This window comes from Dipodomys merriami, unplaced genomic scaffold (assembly GCF_024711535.1).
Source record: "Dipodomys merriami isolate MVZ:Mamm:240054 unplaced genomic scaffold, mDipMer1.0.p SCAF_39, whole genome shotgun sequence".
In the NCBI taxonomy this organism is placed as follows: Eukaryota; Metazoa; Chordata; class Mammalia; order Rodentia; family Heteromyidae; genus Dipodomys; species Dipodomys merriami.
In genome coordinates, this window is record NW_027205492.1 from 3490023 (window position 1) to 3517909 (window position 27887).

Here is a 27887-nt window from a genome sequence, read left to right on the forward strand (position 1 = left end):
AGTCCGGAAGTAGCCCCGCCCCTACCCCCCCAGCTTCTGAGGCCCGCAGGCATCCGCCTCGCTGACGTCATCACGCCGCTGCGGAGGTCGCTTCGGAGCGAGGCCCCGCCTCCTCGGCGCGCAGTGGTGTCTCCGTCGTTGCTAAGCGGCCTTGGATACCTGGCGGCGGGATGTTGGGCAGCGTCAGGTGAAGATGGTGGTCACCGGGGCTCAGGTAAGATGGGCTCCGACGGTCATGAGCCAGTCTCGGCATTGGGGCGGCCTGGGGGCTAACGACGGACTAGCCGGACTGCCTTGGAGACCTCCAGGCCAGGATTCTGGAAAGTCCGAGTCTGTTGGGGTCGGGTGGGTAGGCCGGAACCCTGTCCGTGCCCGTGGGTGGAAGTCCCCGACGGGGCTAGGGGCCTCAGACCAGTCTGTCACTACTGCCGCGCTTCCATCCCTCATCTGGCAAAATACCGATTAAACCGGTGTCTAGAAAGTAGTTGGGCAGGGTACCCAAAGTGGTTTTCTTTTTATGTTAGTTCTGTGTTTAGTTCTCTTCCTATCCTTAAGGGAACTCATTTCTGAGTAATTCTGATAAGAAAGCACCCCATATCTTCTACTGTCCCCTGGGACTGAATTACAAAAGCTATTAGCTGGACGTGTGGCCCTCATCGCCCTCTTCCTCCAACAGCCATACAAAACCCAAAAGACTTTTATTTCCTTTGACTGGGAATCTCTCCTCCATCAAAAATGATCATAGTAGAAGCCGAAATATGTCAGCCCAGATACTAAGATGGTCGAGTTTAGTAGTGTATAATCTTGCAACAGGTCTTGCTAATCTAAATTGTATTTTTAAATCAGAAAACTGGAAAAAGCATAATACATATTGTATGCACACAACAGTACAACATAAACGCAAGCATGCGTGTAACTGGAAAAAGATAGCTGTGTCAAATAGTAAAATCATGGAGGATTTTTTTTTCCAACTGGACAAAATGTTTAAAAAATTACCACTGAATTCCAGGCATAGTGCTTCATGCCTGTAATCTCAGCTACTTGAGTCAGAGACTGAGAGGAATGCTGTTGGAGTTCAGAAGTTAGTGAGACCTCCATCTCAATAAAGAAGCCTGGCATGGTGTTTCAAATCTGTATTCCCAGCTGTGTGGGATGTGGCTGCAGGAGGTAGGTAGAAGGATCACAGTCTGAGAATGGGTTGGGCAAAGATACTAGACTCTACTTGAAGAATAACTAAAGCAAAAGGGCTGGGACATGGCTCAAAGGTAGAGCTCAAGTGATAAAGCACAAGTATGAGGCCCTGAGTTCAAACTCAGAACTTTGAAAAAATAATGCTTACATGATGGGATGAAAGAAGGAATTGTGATATAGTAGTAGGCTGTTACGATAAGGGTTACTTACACAAAGCACTATGATACCAAGATACCAGCAAAAAAAAAAAAAAAAAAAAGCAAACTGATAGTTTAGAAAGCAAAAACAAAGATAAGGTGGACTACTGTATTTTATTGGTAAAGATAAAGATCAGAAATAGGATTGTATGGAAGCAAATGCATTAGTACTAATGGAAATATAATTTATTATAGTTCTGTGGAGAATAATTTGTATATTGTTTACTCAGCCATTCAGCAGATAAGAACTTATTCTGACAAGTATACAAAATGCATGAAAACTTCATGTTTGAAAATGAAGCTTTTAGTATTTTACAAGCAAGAATTGGAAAAAAGATAAATCAATCAGTATTTGTTTTTCACTTTCAACCTTTTGAGAATTGTAAGCATTTTACAAGTAGGTTGCAATTTTGTGTACTATTCCTTTATAAATTAGAGGTGGAAGGCATCTACTTGTTCCTCGACTGCCTTTCTTTGGAATTCTTTTTCTGATCTTCCCTTCTTTCACAGGTAACCATGGATAAGGAGGTCCGAAGCACCATCCTTTTCAATGCCTATAAAAAGGAGGTGTTCACCACCAACAGTGGCTACAAATCCTTGCAGAAAAGACTTCGGAGCAACTGGAAGATTCAGAGGTGAACCTGACTATGTGTATTGTTGTCCCCCCCCCTTTTTTTTTTGTCAGTTGTGGGGCTTGAACTCTGGGCATGGGCACTGTCCTTCAGCTGTTTATCTCAAAGCTAGTGCTCTACCACTTGAGCCACAGTGCCATTTCCAGTTTTCTGTGTGGTTTATTGGAGATGAGAGTCTCAAGGACTTTTCCTGAAAAGCCTGGGCTGGCTTTGAACCTTGATCCTCAGATTTTAGCCTCCTGAGTAGCTAAGATTACAGGTGTAAGCCACCAGCGCCCGGCTTTGTTTTCCCTTCTAACTGGTGATGACAGACTACTAGTAAAACTGAAAAGTATTCCTCTTTAAATTCTCTAGGTGGGAGAAATTCAGTGGGTCTAACATTTGCCTTTAAATCATATTTTCAGCTTAAAAGATGAAATCACATCTGAAAAACTAATTGGGGTGAAACTCTGGATTACAGCTGGGCCAAGAGAAAAATTTACTGCAGCTGAGGTAAGATATACCCATAAAGAAGAAATATAGTATCTCGGTATATTGGCACATGCTTGAAATTCTAGCATTCAGGAGGCTGAATCAGGAGAATCAAGAATTCAAGGCCAGCTTGGGCTGCATGGAAGGCCCTGTTTTCAAAAGAAAAGAAGCATGGAGAGATGGTTAGGAACATGGGTCTGAAATCCCCTTTGCCTCTCTCTGTGTTGCTTATGACAGGCACTTCATTTTTTCTCCATTGTGGAATTGTGATGATCCATACTTCTTTGTGATATTTTTGCTTTAAAATTAGACTTCTTACATTTTGTTTCATAAACTAAATAAGAAACAATGAGGATGTGAAAATAATTTGAATCCTCTTTACCGTTGGGGAGTATAATAGGTGAAATCACTAATGCAAAATAATATGGCAGTTCCTCACCAAAATTAAACATAGAATCATGCCATGATCCACATTCTCATTCTAGGTCTATATCCAAAATAATAGGAAGCAAGATCTTAAGCAATTTGTACACCATGTTCAGAGCTGTACTTTCACAATGGCTGAAAGGTGGACATGGCACATGTATCTGTTTACAAATGAGTGTAGAGCAAAAAGGAGTATTTACCTTACTGTGGAATATTATTCAGCTTTAGAAAGGAAGAGGGCCAGGGTAGCTCAGTGGTGAAGTACATGCTTAACATACTCAAGGCCCTGGGTTCAAACCCCAGCACCAAAAAAAAAAAAAAGGAAGAAGAAATCCTTACACAGACCAGAACATGAATGAGCTTTGAGCATGTTATGCTAAGTCACCTTATGGTATTTGTCATTAAAAGACAAATGTTGTCTGATTCTACTTCCTAGAGTAGTTAGTTGAATTCAAAGAAACAGAATGGAATGGTGGTTTCCAGTCTTGAGAGAGAGGAAAATGGGGTGTTGTTTCTGTTTTGAAAGATGAAAAGAGTCCTGGAGATTCGTTACACCACAATGTTGGTGTGTTTACCATTGTTGAATGGTAAAAATTAAGCCGGATGCCAGTGGCTCATGCCTATAATCCTAGCTACTTAGGAGGCTGAGATCTGAGGATCATGGTTCAAAGCCAGCTTAGGTAGGAAAGTCTGTGAGCCTTATCTCCAATAAACTACTCAGAAGTGGCACTGTGGCTCAAGCAGTAGGGTGCTAGACTTGAGCACAGAGAGTCTCAAGGGCACAGCCCAGGCACTGAGTTCAAGCCCTATGACTGGCAAAAAAAAACAAACCTAATTAGCCCATCTTCCATCTCAGCAGTCCTTGCCAGGAATATACCTTCTTCCTCTACAGGAGTGGGAAACCTTTTTAATGCTAATGGCCATTTAGATATTTATAACATCGTTGTGGGCCATATTAAATTATCATATAGGCAGACAGCCAAGGGCAGCTGACAAGAAGCAATATGGCAATATGTGTTTATCCTGTCATGAACCATATGCTTTCAAGGCCTTAAATAGTCTGTAGGTTGAGCATTCCCTACCCCTACTTATGTATCCAGAAATTAAACCATACAGAACATACTTTGTATTTAAACAGAAAGTGGGGTTAGATTCTAGGTTCAGTTGTTGGGTTTTGCTTATTTTTCTTTTTATTACCTCTATGACTTTCTAGACAGACATTCAAAATTGTAGGACATTTCTTCTCTGGACTGGCCTGAACATTTGTAGGACATTTAGCATGCCTTTCCCCACCCTTCGCTTTTAGACATTAATATTGTGACAGTTAAAAATAATGACGTGATAAATGTCTTAAGTGCCTCCTGTGAGAGCCACAGCCTGGATCATACCATGTCAATAACATAAAGATAGACAAGCTTGCTTGCTTGCTTGCTATGACCAGCCAGAGTACAACAGATATTTAGGACTATTGGAAAAGGAGTTTGATAAGAAGTCAAAAAGAAAAACAGATTGAATCTAGGTTTAGTCCTGTGTAGAGTTCAGGGTCCATGCAATTATGCCTTACTTCTTCCCTCTCACTATTTTCCAAAATGGTTTATTAGAGATCTTTTATGAGGGATAGTGACCTCAATGTCATCTCTATGACCAACACTAGGGAACAGAATCAAATAACATGGTCCTGCTCACAAGGAACTGATAGTATAGGGGAAATGGAGGAAGTTGGTGATAACAATGTTCTAAGTGCCATAGTTCCACAGAAGCACAGAAAAGAGGCATTAGATGATAAGGCCCAGAGAAAATGCCTTTGAACTGATTTTTTGAACTAAATTATTTAAAAATCTTTGATTCTTTTGTTGTCCATATTGTGGGTAAGGTGAAGGGGAGACATCCAGAGAGCGTGCAAGAGTGAAAGGGCTGAGCTGGAGCAAAGCTGGGCTGGACCAGTGGTTCCCAAAGTGGCTGCATGCAAGGGACCACTGAGCTATAGAAGGAAATGGTATCTCTTATCTGTGCTTTTCTTATCCTTGAGAGTTCCTTTTGAGGAGTGTGTTTTAAATTATAATCTATACAGGCACACTCATTGGTGTGCACTTCACATTCTTTGCTGGTGGAGTGTTTAGTGAAGAATGTTAGCTATTGGTCTGGACCTCAGTTCCCAAGGCTTTCTTAGGCTGGGTTAACAAGATTAGGTTATAGTTCTCTGTCCCTTTAGGCTTTGTGAAAGCAAGAGAGCTTCCCAGTAGAAAGGAGGCAAGTTGTATTTGTCACTGTGGTTTAGTCATTTGATGACCTTGAGCAGAATTCCTTCCTTCCTGAGATGATAGGGAATGCTTTCTCATGGATACCCCTGGTGGGCAATGAGGGGAAGGGATGGTCTACATAAGTGGTTCTCAACCAGAGGAGGTTTTGCTTTTCTCCTCCCAACGTGAGATTTGGCAAACCTCGTGAGGGGTTTCCTTACCAAGGAACCGTATCTAGTAGGTGAGACCAGGAATGTTGCTGAAAGGTGATCGGTGAGCCTTCATTAGCTTATAGTTGGCCACTTCTGGTTTGCTGACCAGATAGTTAGCTTTGAAAATGGCAATTAATTTGAGTATTTTGTAGTTTTATGTTCAAAGACAAGCTTGGAGATCCTGTATACATAGTAAATTTTTTATTATACTGTATTTTCATTTTAAAGCCTTTTTGAAGTGCTTACTTTTTAGCTGGATACGGTCTTAGTCATAGTACATGTATTTTGGACAAAAATCTGCACATATTCATAGGTTGATTTTTTTTTTTCTTTATGTAGTTTGAAGTTCTAAAGAAGTACCTTGACAGTGGTGGAGATATCCTTGTGATGCTAGGAGAGGGTGGAGAATCCAGATTTGACACCAATATTAACTTTCTCTTAGAAGAATATGGAATCATGGTGAATAATGGTAACTATTATTGATTAATTGATTGATTTTGTCAGTTGTAGGACTTGAACTCAGAGCCCAGGCACTGCCCTTGAGCCTCTTTGTGTTCAGGACTAGCACTCTACCACCTGAGCCACAGCACCACTTCCAGTTTTTGAGATAAGTGTCTTATGGAGGCTTTTCTGCCTGGGCTAGCTTTAAACCATGATCCTCAGATCTCAGCCTCCTGAGTAGCTTGGATTACAGGTGTGAGTCACAAGTGCCAAGTAGTAACTATTATTTTTAATTAGAGGCAGTGATTTCCAATTTATCATGCATATTATAATCTTCTGGGTCCACAAGTACAAGGTAAAAGCCCTGGGATGCGATTACGTGGTCCAGAATTCTGGGCTAACCAGTAGTTTGGGTCTTGGGCCTAGGTACAAGATAAAATGGGAGGAGGGATGCCAACAGAGCCCCATGGGACCTTTCAGGTCGAAATTGTATAGGTCTGTGATATTCTGCTTGCTTCTAATCTAAAATGAACTTTCTTTTTTTTTTCCTCCTGTAAGATGCTGTGATTAGAAATGTTTATTTCAAGTATTTCCATCCTAAGGAGGCTCTGGTTTCCAATGGTGTGCTGAATAGGTAAGTAGATAAAAAGCAAAAATGTAGCCGGGCGCTGGTGGCTCACGCCTGTAATCCTAGCTACTCAGGAGGCTGAGATCTGAGGATCGCGGTTCAAAGCCAGCCCGGGCAGGAAAGACTGTGAGACTCCTATCTCCAATAAAGCACCAGAAAACTGGAAGTGGCGCTGTAGCTCAAGTGCTAGAGCGCTCACCTTGAGCTGAAGAGCTGAGGGACAGCACCCAGGCCCAGAGTTCAAGTCCTACGACCGACAAAAAAAAAAAAGCAAAAATGTCTTTAAAAAATTATCATTATCTTGAGTAGTCATACAAAGGGGTTTAATTTCAACAAGTCAGACTATGAGTCCAGAGCATCTTGATCAATGCCACCTCTGCTGTCTTTCCCAATCTCACCCATAGAAATGTCTTTACAAGTGGCTTTCATATCTTCTCATATATTCTTTTCAGGGTCATTTCTTTTTCTTTTTCTTTCTTTGGCAGTGCTAGAGTTTGATCTTAGGGCCTTGTGCTTTGTGAGCTGATACTATTGCTGAGCCATGCCTCCAGCCCTATTTTCACTTGCCATTCATGTTTATGCCTGAGCCATAATTCACCAACTCCAGGCTTCTCATCATTAGTTGGAATCCAGAAGCACATCCACTTCCCTTGTCCACTTTCTTGTCTGTTTGCTTCATTTTATCTTGTCACAACTTACTAGATTACTACTTATTTATCAAATTATATTCCTCCCATCTTTTGAAACCTTTTATCAATATACTTTCTGTAGAAACCTTGCCCAAATGGGTTTAAAATAAGGATACTTTATTGGTTTGTGTAATCGAAGGTCCCAGAAATAGGCTTTGGGTGTAGTTTGACTGTACAATTCTATCATCAAGGGCTCCAGTTCCATTTTTTTCCAATTCTCATGGCTTTCCACTCCTGTACCTAGGCCTATGTGCTTGCCACACCATTTAGAGAGCATGATTTGGACCCAGCATTTCCAGCAAATGTTCTGAGATTTACTCTATGGGTTCACATGCCCATCCTGACTGTCCTTGTCCTAGAGCCTGAGATGAAGTCAACTTTCCCACCAATTTAGAGCCTAAAATATAGATGAGGGACATTTGGGCATTGAAAAATGAATGCATGAGGGAACAGCATCAGATGCCTGTGTGCTTTTTCCCACGGTCAGAAGTATTTATTCTGCACTTGAATTTGCCATAATGCTAGATAGCTGTTGACCCTGAAGATACAGTCTAGAATGTGAGTTGAGGGTACTGACTCAAAGAACAAGGAACTGAGTCTAATATTTTCATGGTAAATTTTACAAGCTTCTCCAAGGAGGCATTTTTTATTTACTTCCTAAAAATTATATTTCCAAGTTTCCAGAGTTCTTAAATCTAGTTCATATTTACTATTGATGGACGTGGTATGTAATTCCCTTGATTTTGTTTGCTAGACTTACACTTTGTTCTTGTAGGGAAATTAGCCGAGCTGCAGGAAAGGCTGTGCCTGGAATCATTGATGAGGAGAGCAGTGAGAACAATGCACAGTGAGTATGTTTCTGAGGCTGCTTGAGGAGGAGTTTGCATTCGAGTTATGTTTTTAAAGTGAAAAGAGTTTTCTGATTATGAAAATAAGGCTCAAAACTTTTTTAAAAAATGTGAACAATTCAGAAGGAAAATGGTAGCAATCCTATACTGTAATTCTAAGCGCATCCCTCACCCTCCCTCCCATCCCTCCTTACCCCACCCCACCCCCACACCACAAGGACAATCAGTCTTTAACACTATGGATTTAGATTTCTAGTTGTGTTTTCAATATCTAATGACATAAGTAAGTACTCTCTCCTTTTAATGACCAGGGTAAACTGAACATGTACCATAATCTAGCTAGTTCCCTGTAATTTAACATGTAGGTAATTTGTAATATTTTGCCTATAGGTATGTTGGCCCATGCCTATAATCCTAGCTGCTCAGAAATAGGGAGGATTGTGGTTCAAGGCCAGCCTGAGCTAAAAGTTTGTGAGACCTCCATCTCAACAAATAAGATAAGCATGGTGGTGTGTACCTGTCATCCAGCTATGCAGGGGGCATGGGTAGGAGGATTGTGGTCTGAGGCTGGCCCCAGTCAAGACAAAAAACATGAGACTTTATAAAAAACAAAACACTAAAAAGCAAAGAAACAAATATTGCCTTAATTATACTACCTACCATGCATTGAGCATTTACTGTACAATAGGCAATTGTTGCTTCATTTAATTTTTACAATAATCCTATATGGTTTAAGATGAGATACTAAGAGGCAGTTGCCTAAGTTCACATGAGTAATGTGTCACAACTTAGATTGTCTATTGTCTAGGTTGTCTGTTTATTTTTTAATTTTTGTGTGTGCCAGTCCTGGGGCTTGAACTCAGGGCCTGGCACTGTCCCTGATCTTTTGTACATAAGGCTAGTACTCTACTACTTGAGCTACAACTTCATTCCTTACTTTTTTTTTATGGAGATGAGTCTTACAAATGTTCCTGCCCTGGTTGGCTTTGAATTACAATCCTCAGATTTCATCCTCTTGAGTAGCTAGGATCATACCACCAGCACCCAGCTTGAACCTTTATTTCTGACATGGTCATTATGTAGCCCAAGCTGGCCTTTTAGGGCCCAGTCTTGTACATGCTAGGCAGAGGGTCTGCCCCTAACATCCCAGTCCCCCTTTACCCTCTTTTATTTTTGAGACAAGGCTAAGATTGCTTCCATCTCAATCTTACTACGTCAGCAAAGGTCCTAAGGTTGATCCCTAACACCAAAAGAAGAAACAAAAGTAAAAAGATGGAGGCAAGCCCAGCACCCGTAGTTCAAGCCTGTAATTCTAGCTACTCAGGAGGCTGAGATCTGAGGGTCATGGTTCAAAGCCAGCCCGGGCAGGAAACTCCATGAGACTTTTTTTTCTTTTTGGTTGGTTATGGGGCTTGAACTCTGGGCCTGGGTGCTTCCTCCATGAGACTCTTTTTTTTTTTTTTGGGGGGGGGGGTCCGGTGTGGGGCCTGAACTCTGGGCCTGGGCGCTGTCCCTCAGCTCTTCAGCTTAAGGCTAGCGCTCTACCACTTGAGCCACAGTGCCACTTCTGGCTTTTTTTCTTTTTGCTTATGTGGTGCTGGGGAATCAAACCCAGGGCCTCATGCATGCAAGGCAAGTGCTCTACCACTGAGCTACCTTTCCAGCCTCTCCATGAGACTCTTTTTTTTTTTTTTTGGGTCCGGTCGTGGGGCCTGAACTCTGGGCCTGGGCGCTATCCCTCAGATCTTCAGCTCAAGGCTAGCGCTCTACCCCTTGAGCCACAGCGCCACTTCCAGCCTTTTTTTTTTATGTGGTGTTAAGGAATCGAACCCAGGGCCTCAGGCATGCAAGGCAAGTGCTCTACCACTGAGCCACCTTCCCAGCCCTCCATGAGACTCTTATCGCCAATAAACCACTAAAAAACTGGAAGTGGTACTGTGGCTCAAGCAATAAACTCTCGCCTTGAGCTGAAGAGCTGATGGACAGCGCCCAGGCCCAAGAGTTCAAGCCCCATGACTGACAAAAAAAAAAAAAAGGATGGAGGCATCATAGAAAGTAGAAACAAGAAAATTCATAGAAGAAACCACATCAGCCTATCTCTCAAGAGCTTTTGGGAAAAGTGGGGCCAGGAAGGAAATATACTGACATCCCTAAAGACTGTTTTACTTACCTTTACTTCCTCTGTCATCTACTGCTCATTTCCTCTACTGCCTGGAACTTACAGTTGCAGCCTCCCCTTATTGGGATATGCCTGGGCTGTGGGCATAGAGGGACTTCACTGAATAGATGGCAAACAATAACACTGGTAGAAAAAAAAAAAAAATATATATATATATATATATTTTGTTGGTCGTGAGGCTTGAACTCTGGGCTTGGGCGCCTTCCCTGTGCTCTTCAACTCAAGGTGAGTGCTCTACCTCTTGAGCCACAGCACCACTTCTGGTTTTCTGAGTGGCTTATTGGAGATTAGAGTCTCACGGACTTTTCTGCATGGGCTAGCTTTGAACCCTGATTCTTGGAGCTCGGCCTCTTGAGTAGCTAGGATTACAGGCGTGAACCACTGTGTCTGGCTAGAAAATAATTTTAAACTAAAAGTTTCTTACATTCTGGAGGATTCCCTCTAAGGTGCTTTGGCTATAATTCCGCTCACCCCTAAGTTTCTAACTTTATGCTCTGATCTTAAGCTCTCTGTTTCACTCTATTCTCTGAAGCGCTTTTTCAAGTGTTCCATCCAAATAGTACCTTTGCAGAGCTCCACATTTCGGTAAAACCCTAGCCTGTCCTGTGTGGATCAGCCTCACCCCAGGATTATACTCCATTCTACACTCACACCAGAAGCACAGGGCCCCACATCAGACCAAATTATTTTAGCTACTACCTAGCCCATTTAGCTTTATTTTTCAAGAAGTAGGTTCTCATTATTTATGCCCAGGCCAACCTGAACTGCAGTTTTGCTATTTATGTTTCTGGTGTAGCTACAATGACAGAGAAGAGCTACCATGCCCAACTTTGAATTGTTTGAGATGGGATCTCTCAAAGTTTTTGCCTAAGGCTCCTGTTAAACTGCAGTCTCTGCTTCCCAAATTGCTAGTAATAATAGTCATGAGTCACTGCCTCGCTGCTCTAGGTGTGTCCTAGGTGAGGCCTAATTTCCTCTTCTCCCTATATCAGGGTTGCTTCAGCTCTTCCAGTTATAATCATTTGCACTTAGAACATGAGTTAAATCCCAATTTTTGAGTTAAACCAAAGTTTAGAAGAAACTTTGCATTTGAGGGTAAATAAGACAGATTTTTTTGAGATTTAAAAATGTTTTTAAAACATTTGGGCATGTTACTTTAATTTCTAACAGGGCTCTCACCTTTGTCTACCCTTTTGGTGCCACATTGAGTGTCATGAAACCAGCAGTGGCTGTTCTGTCCACAGGCTCCGTCTGCTTCCCACTCAACAGACCCATTCTGGCTTTCTACCATTCAAAGGTATTCCCTTTCTTAGATATGGGTATGTTTGTTACCTTCAACAATGAAACTACCTTACCTTTTCACAGATAAAAAACTTTATATATGGGGCTGGGAAGGTGGCTCAGTGGCAGAGTGCTTGCCTCACATGCATTAGGCCCTGAGTTCGATTCCTCAGCACCACATAAACAGAAAAAAGCCAGAAGTGGCACTGTGGCTCAAGTGGTAGAGTGCTTGCCTTGAGCTGAAGAGCTCAAGGACAGTGCCCAGGCCCAGAGTTCAAGATCTGTGACCGACACACAAACACAAACTTCTTTTATTTTCTCACTAGTCTTCATGCTAACTTCTGAGAAGTAGGTTATTTTATTTTATGATGGTACTGTGGTTTGAACTCAGTGCCTTGTGGTTATTAGGAAGGGCTTTGCCAGTTGAACTTCCTTTCCAGCCCTTATTTATTTATTTATTTTCAAATTTTTCTTTGGGCTGGACTGGACCTCCATCCTCCTATTTCTGCCTCCTTGGTAGCTGGGATATCAGATATGGACCACAACACTTAGTTTTATAGGTTGAGGTAGAGTTTTGCTAACATTTTGCTCAGGGTGGCCTTGAATTATTGTCCTTCTAAACTCCATTTCTGAAGTAGCTGGGATAACAGTTGTGAATCACTGCACCTCACCATTGAAGTTGTGTTTAAGGATTCTGTATTTCACTCATGGAAAAACATTGAGCTGAACAGTAATTGGTGGAGTCAAGCCCTAAGCCTAGCTCTTACCTTCCTAAGTCCCCAAACTTGGATTATTTATTTATTTATTTTGTTGGTCCTGGGGCTTGAACTCAGGCCTGGGCTCTGTCCCTGAACCTCTCTACTTGAGCTCTTTACTACTTCTGGCTTTTCTGCTCATGTGGTCCTGAAGAATCAAACCCAGGGCTTTATGCATGTGAGGCATGCACTCTACCACTAAGCCACATTCCCAGCCCTCCAAACTTAGATTTAGTTTTATTTGTCAATATGATGATAAAATTGTGTATTTTTTAAATTTAATTTAATTTTATTTTTTTGTTGGTCGTGGTGCTTGAACTCTGGGCTTGGGCACTGTCCCTGCACTCTTCAGCTCAGACTAGTGCTCTACTACTTGAGCCACAGTGCCACTTCTGGTTTTCTGGTGGTTAATTTGAGATAAGAGTCTCATAGACTTTCCTGTCCGGGCTGGCTTTGAACCGTGATCCCCAGATCTCAGCCTCCTGAGTAGCTAGGATTATAAGCGTGAGTCACCAGGGCCTGGCTGTATAGTTTTGGTTTTTTTTTTTTGCTAGTCACGGGGCTTGAACTCAGGGCCTGGGCACTGTCCCTGAGCCTCTCTGTGCTCAAGCTAGTGCTCTACCACTTGAGCCACAGCGCCACTTCCGGCCTTTTCTGTTTATGTGGTACTAAGGAATTGAACCCAGGGCTTTGTGCATGCTAGGCAAGCACTATCATCAAGCCACATTCCTAGCCTGGCTATGTAGTTTTTTAAAGAAACATGTATTTCAGGCTACTTTGTTGTATATATTGACAGCTTAAATAAACCTGTGTAAAAGAACCCATTTTAGTGAAACCTGACCAACACTGTTTATAGGCATTTTTTCATTTTTATTAGTCTGATAGGCAAAATACTTTTAATTAATTAGAATGGACAAATATGGAGTTTTTTTCTTATTAAATGTTTAACCCTTCTTTTGTACAATTGCTCATGTTTATAGCTTGGTTTTCACTTTGGATCTTAAGCAGTTTTTTTTGTACTCATAAATGTCTTTATGTTGTGGGTTTTTCTTTTTTCTTCCTTCAAAATTATGACTACATATGTATCTGTGTATATAATCTATATGCACATATATATATACATACATATATACATAATAACAATTGGAAGAAAGCTATAGAGTCTCCTTAATACGACCTTTGTTAAACTGAGACAGAGGAACATAGAAGTATCTATAGTGAAAGGCAGGCAGGTTAATGTGTGTTTTCATAGTTCTGTCTTTCTCAACTGCTAAAATCACAGTGTGAGTTTGCACTTACCTAATACGTGAGAGAGTTGCTGGCATGATGATGACAATAACTGCTTGGGAACAGGATGCATGCATTGTGGTTGGGATCTGAATATCTGACATTGCTTTGTCATCAACAGAACCAAGGCGGGAAACTGGCAGTGCTTGGCTCCTGTCACATGTTCAGTGACCAATATTTGGATAAAGAAGAAAACAGCAAAATCATGGCAAGCTTTTCTCTTTCACAAAGTTAATATATACTGTGTATGATTTTCACATCATTTAAAAATAATCAGTAAAAATATACTGATAAGTATACTTATTCATTTATAACCCACTCCTTAAAACCCATTAAAAATACAAAATTGAATCATGGATAGCCCTTGCGAAAGCAAGTTTATAGTACGTGGGAGACAGGAAGATTAGTAAATCCTCTCTTCTGGAGGGGCAATACTAGGGTTTGAATGCTGGGCCTCATGCTTGCTAGGCTAGTGCTCTACCACTTGAGCCACATCTCCAGCCCAGCTTTTTGCTTGTTATTTTGGAGATGAAGTCGAAAATTTTTTTGCTCGGGCTGGCCTCAAAGTGTGTTCCTCCAGATCTTATCCTTCTGAATAGCCAGGATACAGTCATGAGTCACTGGTGCCTTTCCAGAAAGAACTTGCGAGCATGCTGAGTTGGGGGCAGAAGCTGACATAAAGAGAAAGCTGATGAGAAGCTAACAAGGAGCTTTAACTTCATACTGAAAGTCACAGGGAGCCCTTGGAAGGTTGGAAACATCCTTGAACATAATCAGATCCCTGTGACAATCATGGGGAAAGTAGAGAGGAAGAGGCAACCCAGAGCCAGTTAGGAGGCTGGGAGCATTAGCCAGGCAAGAGAACATCAGAATTGAGTTAAGATTGTAAAGGGTGAGTGGAGAGGAAGGGTTGACAACATGAGTGGCAGTCATGAAGGGCCATGTATAGGACTGTTCAGTGCAGTTCTGTGAGGAAGCAAATGTCTCCATAGTGCATCCAGACTTGTGCACAGTGGGATTCCAGCCATTTATTTGGCAGAGGAAGACATGTCCACCCAGGCTTTTCATGAATGAAATTAATTCCTTAGCCTATAGTTGTTGTACTGGGAGGTTGATTGTGTGGTGTTGGGAAGTCTCAGTTAATTTTTTTTTTTTTTTTTGCCAGTCCTAGAGCTTGAACTCAGGGCCTGGACACTGTCCCTAAGCTTCTTTTTCTCAAGGCTAGCACTCTACCACTTGTGCCACAGCACCACTTCCAGCTTTTTTTGTTTATGTGGTACTGAGGAATCAAATTCAGGGCTTCATGCATACTAGGCAAGCATTCTACCCCTAAGCCACATTCCCGGCCTCTCAGTTAATTTTGATTTGTTTTCTCAAATAGCCAGTTGTCTAATTCTGTGTTTATTTTTTTAATCCAGGATGTTGTTTTCCAATGGCTCACAACAGGAGACATCCTCCTAAACCAGATTGATGCTGAGGACCCAGAGGTAGGAGCTTAGGCATCATCAGGAAAGTTACATGTAAAATGGCTTCAGCTTCTCAATACCACTTCTAATAGCTTCTAACAGTCTGTCTTACCTTATATGTAAAACAATGGCAAGAAATGAAGCTTTTGGGGGAGAGAAAGGTCATATTGTAGAAAACAATTAAGTCAACAAACTATATAATTAGTCATAGATACAATTAATTGGGGGTAGACTTATGTGTGTGTGTGTGTGTGTGTGTATATATATATGTGTATATATATATATTTATGTATATAAATTTGGAATTTAAAATATACTGTCTGGGTTGAGGCTATAGCTTAATGGTAAGGTAAAATCCAGGGTCCAATCCCTAGCACTGAAAAAAATAAAATTAAATAAAGTTCATACCTGTAATCCTATCTTCTCAGGAGTCTGAGATCCGAGCATCATGGTTCAAAGCCAGCCCTGGCATGAAAGACCATGAGACTCTTATCTCCAATTCAGCACAATAAAAACTGGAAGTAGAGCTGTGGCTCAAGTGGTAGAGTGCTAGCCTTGAGTACAAAACCTCATAGACAGCATCCAGGCTTGTAATCCTAGCTATTCAGGAGGCTGGGATCAAAGCCAACCCAGGCATGAAAGTCCTTGAGACTCTTATCTCCAATTAAATCCCAAAAATAAAAATAAAAGCTGAAAGTAGAATTGTGTTTCCTGTGGTAGAGTACTAGCCTTGAGCACAAAAGCTCAAGGATAACACACAGGTCCTGAGTTCAAGCCCTAGGACCAACACACACATCCAAAAAATAATAATGATGATAAATGATAAATTTATTGATCTGGGATTATAGACATGCACAAGCGCATCCAGCAAAAACTAGTTATTTTGTGATGCAATGTCAGTCTTCAGAATTTTAGGTTTAAACTACCTTTATTGCTTTTAGAAATAAGGTGGGTTCTAGTGGCTCATGCCTGTAATCCCAGATACTCAGGAGGCTGAGATCTGAGGATTGTGGTTCAAAGCCAGCCCAGGTAGAAAGTCCCCATAAGACTCATAGCTCCAATTAACCATTCAAAAACAGGAAGTGGAGCTGTGGCTCAAAGTTGTAGAGTACTAGCCTTGAGTAAAAGGTTTCAGGGAAAGCACCTAGGCCCTTAGTTCAAGCCCTACAAAACAACAACAAAAAACAAAACAAAACAACAAAAAAAGAAATAATAGTTTTGAGGAGAACGATGAAAGGGGTGACTTTGATCAGGAGATACTCATAAGCTGACATGTTGAATTGAAACTTCTTTGTACAACTACTTAAAAGATAATTTTAAAAAATTAAAGAGGGGGAAAAAAAGACAATCCTGAAGGCACTATGGTACTATTTCTCTGAAAAGGGGGCATGAGAAAACTATTCCTAGATTAGGAAATCAGTAGCCTGCACTCTGAGTCTGATACCACCACCAGCTCTGGGACCTCAGCAGGCTCCTTCTATCTTTTTACTCCAGTGTCCTCATTTGTGAAGCAGGGACACAAATACCTATGTGCATTGCCTCACAGGATGATTGTAAAGCCTAACTTCAGAGATGGACATTTCATAAAAGTGCTATATGTCTAGCTTTCATTCACTTGTTTTGCAGTGTCAGAGTTCACATTGCCTTATGCTTGCTAGGCAGTCATCCCACCTCTGAGCAACATCCTCAGTCTGATATTTTTTAAATATTTTATATGCCAGGCATTTATATGCCAGGCATTATATCATATTTTTGTCTGTAAGTCATCTTACTTAATTCCAAACTTGTGGGAGGTAGATGTCTTATTCCCATTTCACAGATGAGGAAACAAAAATTATACACGGTTACAGATAGCAAGCAAGTACAGAGTCAGGATTCAAACCCAGGTCCCTTGAGTTGAAGTCTGCTCATGGTGTAGTTTTTCTGTTTCTGAAACTGAAAAGGCAGGAAAAAGGATTTCTTGCTGTGTAGGTGGAGGAGATGGAGAAAGGCAGTCTTAGCCATCTCCAGGCTTCTTCCTCCCACACAGCTTCCTAGAATCTGCCTTGGGGTAGGAAATAGGAGAGCCTCCAGTCCAGCTAGAGTCTGTGGAAACATTAAACATATCAATATTTTGTTTAACTTCCTCCTCAGAAGTGAGGTAAGCCTCTGAAAAGAGCTAGGGACAGCCAGGAATTTGCTTTCCAGTTCTCACAGTATCCACCCCTGGTCACTGCCAGTCCAAGTTAATGTCATGAGTCCAGGGAGCAGCACTAAGAGATGTTGCATATGCACCTGTTCTGTGTTCCTACCTTGCTCCTGCTAAGTTTGTCAGTCCCATATCCCAGCTGAGGAAACTGAAGTAAGTGAATCTTCAAGGTCTCCATTTAAGTCAATACCTGGCCATGCCATTGTTAACCCCTAGGTCAGGCAGTTTTTGGAGCCAGTCCCATTTCTATTGTCCTGTGGTTTATTGCTTACCATACCTGACATTACACTAGTGCAGAAGGGAGGAATTCATGAAATACCAGGAGAAGATGATGGTATTAAGGTCTTTTTCTCAAACTTTGCATTTACCTTCCAGATTTGAGACCTAGTGAAAAAAATGTACTTTTGGGGCTGGGAAGGTGGCTCAGTGGTAGAGCGCTTGTCTTGCAAGCCTGAGGCCCTGGGTTCGATTCCTCAGCACCACATAAGCAAAAAGAAAAAAGCCGGAAGTGGCGCTGTGGCTCAAGTGGTAGAGTGCTAGCCTTGAGCTGAAGAGCTGAGGGACAGCGCCCAGGCCCAGAGTTCAGGCCCCACAACCCGACCCAAAAAAAAAAAATGTACTTTTTTTGGGAGGCTGAGGCAGGCAGGTCAAGAGCTCAAGGCCAGCTTGGGCTGCATAGAGATTTCCAGTCTAAACTGGGTGTGGTAGGATATACTTGTAATCTCAGCACTTAGAAGATGGAGGCAAAAGACTTGCAAGCTGGAGCCCAGCTTGAGATTCTGACTCAATGAAATGAAAAATAGGCAGGCATATCAGGGTCCCATCCCTATAATCCTAGTTAACGCAGGAGGCTGAGACCTGGAGGATAAAGGTTGAAGCCAAACTGGGCAGAATGGTCCAGAAGACTTCATTTCCAAAGATGACCCACACAAAGCTAGGTTGAAGTATGGCTCAAATGATGGAGTACCAGTTGATCAAGCAAAACAAACAGGTGCTAGGCTCTCAGTTCAAACTCTGGTACCAGCAAGAATAAATGAGTACACACACATACACACACACACACACGTACACACACGCACACACACACACACACACACACACACACACACACAGTATTATAAGGCTTTGGAAAGTAAAATGCTCATCCAGCAGTATTGCAGAATGAGAAGTGCTGAAAACTTGAATTCCCTGGTTATTTCAGATTAAATCATGTTGTAACAGAATGGGTTTCAAACCAGGAACCATCTCAATTTCAAATGGTATTTAATAGAGTAAAATGGGAGCTCAATAAAGAGCTGTGGGAGTTTACCTAAAAAGTTGAGCATTGCTAGGTGTTGGTTGCTCATGCCTGTAGTTCTTGCTACTCAGGAAGCTGAGATTTGAAGATCCCAGTTCAAAGCCAACTCAGGCAAGAAAGTCTGTGAGATTCTCTCTTATCTCTAATTAACCACCAGAAAACCAGAAGTGGAGCTGTGGCTCAAAGCGGAAGAACACTAGCCTTGAGCAAAAGAGTTCAGGGACAGCACCCAGGCAAGAAAAAAAAAAGTTTGACATAAAAATTTGCCAGCAAATTGGAAGACCTGTGATCCCAGGAGCACACAGTTTTGTTTTTTTTCCTAGACTCACAAGGCCTTGAGGGCTTCCTGCACCAGGATTTTGTGGGAAGATCTCTGTGCAGAGAGATAGGAGAATCAGCCTCAGGACCTTTGAGACTGCTGGCCCTTACTTGGTCTCTGTGGTGTGAGGGGTATCCCAACATAGTTAAGTTGTTTTACTGTTTTCTCCCTCACCCCATGTTACATTAGAGGCTGAAGTCTTGGAAACTGCCACAGGAAATGTAATGATTTATGGTCTTTCCTTAATTCTTGTTAAAAAAAGAAAAAAAATTTTTTTGAGAATCCCCACGCACAGTGACTCATACCTGTAGTCCTAGCTTCTTGGAAGGCTGAAAATGGAAGATTATGGTTCAGGGTCAGCCAAAGCAAAAAGTTTGTGAGAAACCTCATCTCAAGCAATGAAAAGCTGGGTGCAGTGGCATGCGCTTGTCACCCCAGCAATGGCACAAATAGTAAGATTGTGGTCTAGACCCACCAGGTTAAAAATGAGACTTTATTTGAAAAGATAATGACAGAACAAAAACAGATAATTTGAGGATGAGGAGAGCTTGTGACCCTTGGGCTGTTACATTACTTCTGTAATGCTCAGGCCTATCTTCCCCAGAGCCAGAGGTAGAAAATGCAGGGAACAGCATGTTTTGGGAGATTTTAGAGGACCAGTCTCTCAACTTTTCCTAAGAAGGCCCCATAGCTAAGTGCAGTTCAAAGGGCAGTAAGAAGTAAGCTTGTCAACATACACTTTTTTAGTTTGAGTAAGTAATACATATTCACATAGTGCAGGATTGGAAAGCATACACAGTGAATAGTCTTTCTTGTATCTTTCAGCCCAGCTACTTTGTTACCCTCCAGTGACAACAATCTTAGCAGTGTCCCGTATGTGCTTCCAGAGACATTTTATACTTAAATGAGCAAGTATGTGTATTCTCCTCCCTCCCCTTTTATACAAACTGTATAAATATACTGTGTTTGTATACTGTCCAGCATCTTGCTTTTGTGTGTGTTTGTGCTAGTACTTGTGCTTGAACTCCAGGCCTTATGCTGTCACTTGGCTTTTATTTCTCCCTTTTGGTGCTATGTCACTTGAGTCACACCTCCACTTCTAGCTTCTTGTTAGTTGGAGGGGAATTATCTCAGATTTGTCTGCCCAGACTGGCTTTGAAACCTTGACTCTTAGATCTCAGCCTCCTGAGTAGCTAGGGTTATAGGCATGAGCCACCAGTACCTAGCTGTACTTTCTTTATGTTTGCCTCTGTTTTCTTACTAAAATAGAAAATAAAGTCAACCGTAGAGATTACATAAAGCAACTTGTCTTGGATGGTTGTAGTGACAAGTATGCCTTAGAAAGTGGGAACACGAGGGATTAGGGAGGTAGTATGAATTGCTGAGTCCTCACAGATGAAAGTTTGTGAAATTAGACCAGTCAACAGGGTTGTGTGCCTCTCCAGCTGTGGGAAAGCTTTGCAAGTAATTGGAGAGTTGTACTTAGCTGGCCTTGGAGTTTATTTAGCCCTGTTTATTCCTCTTTCTGTGATTATAAACAGATACTCAGATAAAGCTCTTGGCAAGAAGGTATAAATATTAAAAATTGAGACCTGAGAGGCAAAGACTAGAGGATACGCTTTCATTTCTGCTCAGCTAAAAGGAACTCTCTTGTGGCTTTCAGATTTCTGACTACATGATGCTGCCCGACACAGCCACCCTGTCAGAGCGGCTCCGAGTGTGTTTTCAGGAGGGTGATGAGAACCCGCGGGACTTTACCACACTCTTCGACCTGTCCATTTACCAGCTGAATACCGCCTCCCTCCCCAAAGTCATCAAGTCAGTACCTGGAGCTCCCTGTGCTGCACTGCAGTCCACTCTGTGTTTGGTGTGAAAACATGAGCCTGGGGGCAGTAGTTAGGGGCTGGAAACCTGTTCTTAGATCTGAGTTGAGGTCAACCTGTGGGATGTGTGGCTGCTGTAGAGGAACTGTCAGTAGTTATTAGCCCCTGTGTGTTCCACTCTGCCCCCAGCCTTTAGGAGGAGCAGCCTTTTCTGTTTGATCAGGGCATTTCTAGTTTTATTATAGAATCCTAAATCCCAGAACTCACTCAGTAAATCAAAGTTGGTGGTTCAGTGCCATTGTCTCTGCTTTAATATTTCAGTAGTGCTCTGAGCCTCATACTCACATGAGGAAACAGAGATTTAAAGAAGGGAAAATAGAAAGATTTATAGTCAGGCCTGGATGACTTTCAAGCTTCTTCTATATTAGTGTTTACTTCTTTTTTTTTTCCTCTCTTGGTGACAAAGTCAAGGAATAACATTTTGAAAAATTAACTAGATAAGCTAGAAGCCAAGGGTGCAGCCACAGACACTTTTTTTCCTACCCTTTACTTATGTTCAGAACCAACAAACACTGAACACCTACAGTGCCAGGCACTATGCCTGAAATTTCCAGTTTTATGGGGGAGACAGACAAAGTTCTCATACAGACTTATTAGATAAATCCTAAGTGTGGAGAAAAATAAAGCCAGGAGCACAATGAAGAAAGGGAGTTTGATTTGACTGAGATCCTTCTGAAAGAAAGGCTTTCTTAGCTACACACTTATTACTTCAACCAATACTTTAGGTAGGGTCTGTGTCTGCTGTGGATTGTGGGCCTTCAGGGCTGAGTGGGATTTCAGGAGCTGAGTGAGGGCATTAGGAGAGGGTGTTCTGCAGCACAACCTGCTGTGCTTAAAGCCTCTCACCACTCACACTTGTGATAATGTTGAGGCTAGGGGTAGCACAAAGCTGAGGACCAGGCCAGATCTGTGAAATGGGAGACTAGGAGAGTCCTTCAGGAGAGGGTCGTGGTTGAATCTCTGCTTTTCAAATCCAGCCAACACAATTTCTTGCAGCAGTTTGTATAATTCAGTTGGAATCAGGAAACGAGGTGAAAACAATGGTTAAGAGACTTGTGCAGATGAGGTGGTGGAAAGGTGGAGCTCTGGTGATCTCTCTTCCTCTTCAGTTCAGGACTTTCCTTGTAAAAACAAATTTTTCAGGAGGCTATTCCACTAGCCAGTTGCAGTTCATCCAGTTTCTGCTCTTTGGTCCTAATTCTTTTCTGGTGTGTTCAGACCTGCCCAGGATAAGCGTTCGTAGTTGTTGAATGAAGGATTGTTAGAAACTGCGACTTTTTTAGTTTTTGTAGAGTCAAATAGTGGATGTTTTGGAGGCTCAGCCACAGCAGAGGGCAGTAATTACTGGTTTACAACCTTGATATGGTATGTTTGGGTATCTTTATTTGCTACTAACATCTTTTGAAAGCAAAATATCTCTTTTCTGCATTTTTTTTCCTTTGGCCCTGGGCTCAAGGCTAGCACTTTACCACTTGGGCCCCAGTGCTACGTCCAGCTTTTTCTGTGATTAATTGGAGATAAGAGTCTGATGGACTGCCAAGCCTTGATCCTCAAATCTCAGCCTCCTGAGTAGCTAGACTTACAGGTGTGAGTTACCAGCGCCCAGCTTCTAAGTTTTTGTTTTTTTTCTAAGTTATTTTTGTGGGCTTATGTAAACTAGGGGGTGTTTCTCTGAAGTTACCCCCTTCATTCATCCCATACTTATTGATGCCGATGTGATATGAGGTCAAGAATAGTGTGGAATCCCACCCACCCAGAGTTCATGGTCAGGTAGGTAAGGATTGAGACCCTAAGTGGCAAAAGGGCATTACCAGAGCTCAGGCTAGAATGTGGAAATTAAGATTCACAAATTTGTATTTAGCTCTTCTATTAATTCTTCCCCATTTCCATAAAGATCAGCCTGCTGAACTAGGCTTTGCTTGGCTTCAAGACTAGTTTCTTCATTCTATATGTGCTAGCTGTAAGGTGGTGAGCTGAGTGGAGAAATGGAAGACTTAATGGAACAAAGCATTTGCTCTCCATAGTCAGTTCCACAGGGGCAGAAAAGCACAAGTTCATGGCTAGATGGCTAATACTAGTGCTCTGCAACAGAATTCTTTGTGTGTTGACTATGGGGACCATAGTTTACTGTCCCTGTGACTTTTGCTTACTGACTAGATTGAATTTGGAGGTTTTAGTTTTAGGCTGGTGAGATCCAAGCTCCCATCTTACCTCTGGTCCTTACAAACCATGTGGACCTGGAAACTTACTTTAAGTGTCTACACCTCAGCTTTCTCTTCCTGAAGACATTATACCCATGTTCCAGGCTTGTTTTGAGTATTTGAATTTGAGTTTAGTACATAGTACAGGGTTAAGTACCATGTAGTAGGTGCTAGAATAAAGTTACTTGTCTTCACTCATTGGAAATCTGCTCAGCTGATTGCCTTTCTGCAGTCACATATCTCACTCTTTTCTGAAATCATGGAACCTTCCCTGAGCCTTGTATACCCATTGGCATTTACTTTTCTAGCTTACATTTGAATGCCACAGATATGCATCAAATTTAATTTGGGTAAAAATATTTTAATTTGCTTTACCATCAGAGTCCAGCCATCTTACAAAATTATATACAATGCAAAAACTATGTACAAATAAATGTTAGAGTGAAGCAAAGGAGAAGCCACCATAGCCCAATATCACAGGGTAAGATTAGCACTTACCTATAAGCTCCCTCCTCCTACCACTTTCCCTGTTGTTCTGTGACAAAACGCGTAGTCTCCTTTCTCATGCCTCTGCCTGGGACACTTTTGAAGACACCACATGACTTCTCTGAGGGCTCCTCTGACAAACCACCCCAGGCCCTTTCCTGTCTCCTGATTTGCTTCTTCTGAATATTGGAATGTTACTGGGCTTTGTGTTTATTGTTTCTCCTCCCCTGGAATGTAAGCTTCATGAGGGCCTGCCCTGGTGTCTGTTTACTGCTGCTGTACTTGTAGTGCCTTCTTCGTAGTGGTTAGTGCAGTAGGATTTGCTGAGTGAGTGAACCAACAGGTGTACACATAATACTTGCTAGAGCAGTCTTCAGATTGGATTCCTGTCTCTTGTTGATGGAAACAAACAATGAGTCATGGGGATCTCATTGTGCCTCAGGTAAAACCCAGAAGCCTGGTACTTGAAAAGTTCTCCTATCTGTAGAATTGAGGCCTAATGGGATCATTACATTAGCTGGAACAATACATTTTGTATGTTTTATTAAGTAGCATTGAACCATCATCTCTGATGCAGAACAATGTAAGGAACAGTCAGATATGCTTTGCCATGACACCTTGCCTTGATTCCTACATTTCCGTTCTATTATAAACACAGGGCTCATGAGCAGCTAAATGTGAAACATGAACCGCTCCAGCTCATCCAGCCTCAGTTTGAGACACCGCTGCCAGCCCTTCAGCCTGCGGTAAGCATGCTTGGGGAGTCCTGTTGCAGAGCCCCACCATATGTCCTCACTGTGGGCCCTTCCAGACGTCAATGTGGTGCTCCTCATGGAGTCACAGTTCTAAACTTAAACATGTTCTGGCACCACACCTGTGAGTACTCTGTACAGACTTCGATGTGGGAGGTCTCAACTGATAAATCCAGGGCATGGACTTTCCTGGCTATTCAGCTCTTCCCCTCTTGTGGGGTTAGAGGGCATGTATGAGAATGCTTGAGGAAAGATGGCGAGGTAGGGGGTGGGAGGCTGTATCAATAGGGTACATTAAAATTTTTTTGATCTAGCATTAACCAAACCTACCTTATAATGTCCTATCTCAGTGTATTTTGCAGTGTTATAAACTATCAGGCTACAACTTGCTAGCTTGAAACTAGCCACGTGGGTGTGTTTACATCATAGAAAATGTCAAATCCTAGAGCTGATAGTTAAATGTTTACTAGTACACTGCTGGTTCATGCCTGTGCATTCTGACTCTTAAGTTCATCCTTTCTACATGAGTCTGTATTTGCTTCCCAAATAATGTTTGTCCCTGAAGGAGCTCATGATTGAGCTGTGTGTCAAGGTGCACATTATAATCCCAGCATTGCAGAGGCCAAGGCAAGAGGAACCCAGATTTGAAGCCAGTCTTGATTACAGGGTGAGATCCTATCTCAAAGACAAAAAACAACAATCCCCAAACCCCCTCATTATTAAATGAGAAACAGGTTTTATAATCAGATCTTCAAAACAAACCTAAGCCCCAAGCTTTGCATTGTTTGTGAGTTAACTGCCATTAGTATGCTGGCTTGGTTAGTTTGATATTGTAGTTGGTTCCCTTTGGTTGCTGATAGTCCAGTTTGCTCTACATCTAATGGGTGATGGATGGGGGAGGCAATGGGAATTTGGATAGTTCATCCCAGGGGAAGGCCTGAGTTTGCCTTGTTTCCCATGTGTCTCTTCACTCATTATTAGTTATGGCTTCGAAAACATCTTTCATAAAAGACTGCATTTCCTTTTAGGTTTTCCCTCCTAGCTTCAGGGAACTGCCACCTCCTCCTCTGGAACTGTTTGACTTAGATGAGACATTTTCCTCTGAGAAGGCACGGCTTGCTCAGATCACTAATAAATGTGAGTTGGACTAATACATTTTCTTTTCTTTTATGAGGTTTATTTAATCACAACCTCTGAGATAGGCTATCTGACAAAGCTTAAAACAAAGTGTGAAGCTAGAGCTGGGGGCTCACGCCTGTAATCCTAGCTATTCAGGAGGCTGAGATCTGAGGATTGCGGTTCAAAGCCAGCCTGGGCAGGAAAAGTCTGTGAGACTCTACTCTCCAATAAACCACTCAGAAAACCAGAAGTGGCACTGTGGCTCAAGTGATAGAGTGCTAGCCTTAAGCTAAAGAGCTAAGGGACAGCACCCAGGCCCAGAGTTCAAGCCCCATGACCAACAACAACATCAAAAAAAACAAAAACAAAAACAAAAAACAAAGTATGTTTAAAGTTAAATTTTTATTCATTGTGCATGAATGATAATAGTTGTTTTTCTTGAGGGCAGTTACTTAGGTGAGTGATTATAGATAAGATATTAAGCAAAAAGCCAAAGGTTTCAGCTTTGATCTCTGTAGGCCTTTAATTCTGACCTGTTGAGTGACCTTGGCTTCCATCTAGCAAATCTAGATCATTGGTCTTGGGAACAGTTAGATTAGAAAAGCGAGTCAGGAAGTTGGGCATTGGTGGCCCATACCTTTGATCCTGGATACTCTGGAGGCTGAGACCTGGAGGATCTAGGTTTGTTGTGTGCCCAGGCAGAAAAGTCCATGAGATTCCATGTACAAAATAAACAACAAAAAGCAGAGCCAAAAGCATGACTTAGGTGGTAGAGTGCCAGCTGAAAACAAAGCAAGCTGAACAAATGTGAGGCCCTGAGTTCAAACCTAGGTATCACTAAGAAGAAAGAAAAAGATCAGGGAAGGAAGGAGGGAGGGGAAGGAAAGAAAGACCTAGAATTTGTCAGTGTGTAAGTCCTGTGGTCATATCATTCTAGGAAGAGGTGATTAATCTTGAGAGATTCAGGAACTTAACAGGGAATACCTACTAAAATACATTGTGTGTACTTTGAGGGCAGAAGTGAAGGGTTAATCTAACTTTATTTACTGTGTGTAGGTACTGAAGAAGACCTGGAGTTCTATGTCAGGAAGTGTGGTGACATTCTTGGAGTAACCAGTAAACTACCAAAGGATCAACAGGATGCCAAACATATCCTTGAACACATCTTCTTCCAAGTGGTGGAGTTCAAGAAATTGAACCAGGTACAGAGTGCAGGAGGCTTACTGAAATGGGGCCATTGAAATGGCAGTACTGTGCCTAAGCTGTGTTTTATAACATTCATTAGTTCTGTAGGTACTTATTAAGTATTACATATGTGTACACCAGACAGTCCTTACGCTTATGGAGCTGTAGGCTCCAGACAATGAACAATAATAGAATATATAAATACATAACCTAGCATGCTAGAAGATGGTAAATACTATAGTATACAGAAAGTAGCCAAGCTAGAGGGATCTGGTATGCTAAGTTGGCACTAGTGACTGGTGGTATAAAATAGAGTGATCAATCAAGGCTGGCTTACTGCACCATTGATTTTAGAGCAAAGACTTGAAGTCACCTGAGGGATTTAGCCCTGCAGATAGCCCAGCTGTAATCCTAGCTACTCAGGAGGCTGAGATCCGAGGATCGCAGTTCAAAGCCAGCCAAGGCAGGAAAGTCCTCCAGACTCTTATCTCCAATAAACCACTCGAAAACCAGAAGTGGCACTGTGGCTCAAGCGATAAAGTGCTTGCCTTGAGCTGAAGAGCGCAAGGACAGCACCCAAGCCCAGACAGAGTTTAAGCCCCATGACAGACAAAAAAAAAAAGGTAGTGTCCCCTTCAGAAGAGCTATGCAGAGTCCCTAAGGTTGGTAAGGAGTCTAGCAGATCGTCTCCAACTATCTTTGCTAGTACTCATCATGGTGGGTGTGGACATTGGTCAGAAAACCTGTCCAGGTTGTAAAAACTTGTTCCTCAGCTGGAATTCAGCCTTAAAGCTAAAGACAAAGCCCGGATGGCGCGGGTGGCTCACACCTGTTATCCTAGCTACTCAGGAGGCTGAGATCTGAGGATCGCGGTTGGCCAGGAAAGTCCTTGAGACTCTTATCTCCAATAAACCACTAAAAAAACGGAAGTGGTGCTTTGGCTCAAGTAGTAGAGCGCTCGCCTTGAGCTGAAGAGTGCAGGGACAGCGCCCAAGCCCAGAGTTCAAGCCCCACAACCGACAAAAAAAAAAAAAAAAAAGGCTAAAGAGACCAACAACAAAAAAAAAAGGCTAAAGAGAACCTGTGTTCTACTTAATGATGATTCCAAATCTCTCATTAACATCCAAAACACTAAAGAATTCATATTTCAAGGTCTATACTGCTAAAACTAAAATTCTGTTTATTCTCTCATCCAGGAACATGATATTGATACAAGTGAAATAGGATTTCCTAACAATTTCTGAGGACTGCCTGCTGGAGCATTTCTGCCTCCTGATTCTCTTTGTATTTTTGAATCATTCCTCAACTCCTTACCAAAGGGTGTATATCCTTTATATCCTCTTTCCTCTATAAACTGTGGAAATCTGTGCCTCTTCTGCAGCAGCCATATAGGTAAGGTTTATAACAAAAAATCCTTATGGAAGAGACATTCCATTTTTTAAAATTAAATCTGTGTCAAACCTGTACTTTTACAATTTATGAAAGTCTGTCATTGAAGTCTTTTCTTCTGACTC

The 27887-nt window shown here is 42.0% G+C and overlaps 1 protein-coding gene across 1 annotated transcript; it reads left to right on the forward strand.

Moving 5' to 3' along the window:
- The first annotated feature begins 92 nt into the window (after positions 1-92).
- On the forward strand, positions 93-27857 carry Ift52 (intraflagellar transport 52). Its single transcript, XM_069989797.1, has 14 exons — positions 93-214; positions 1899-2023; positions 2425-2512; positions 5709-5838; positions 6369-6444; positions 7903-7974; positions 11325-11451; positions 13599-13685; positions 14896-14964; positions 20411-20565; positions 23976-24063; positions 25098-25206; positions 26245-26390; positions 27570-27857. The coding sequence occupies exons 1-14, from the start codon at positions 194-196 to the stop codon at positions 27615-27617; spliced, it is 1341 nt and encodes a 446-aa protein (XP_069845898.1). The 5' UTR covers positions 93-193; the 3' UTR covers positions 27618-27857.
- The last annotated feature ends 30 nt before the right edge of the window (positions 27858-27887 follow it).

Excerpts from the sequence above, each read along its gene's own strand:
- Ift52 (XM_069989797.1), top strand. The coding sequence starts at position 194 with ATGGTGGTCACCGGGGCTCAG. Across the intron at positions 7,975-11,324 it reads AGCAGTGAGAACAATGCACA|GGCTCTCACCTTTGTCTACC; the intron begins GTGAGTATGTTT and ends AATTTCTAACAG. Across the intron at positions 25,207-26,244 it reads TGCTCAGATCACTAATAAAT|GTACTGAAGAAGACCTGGAG; the intron begins GTGAGTTGGACT and ends TACTGTGTGTAG.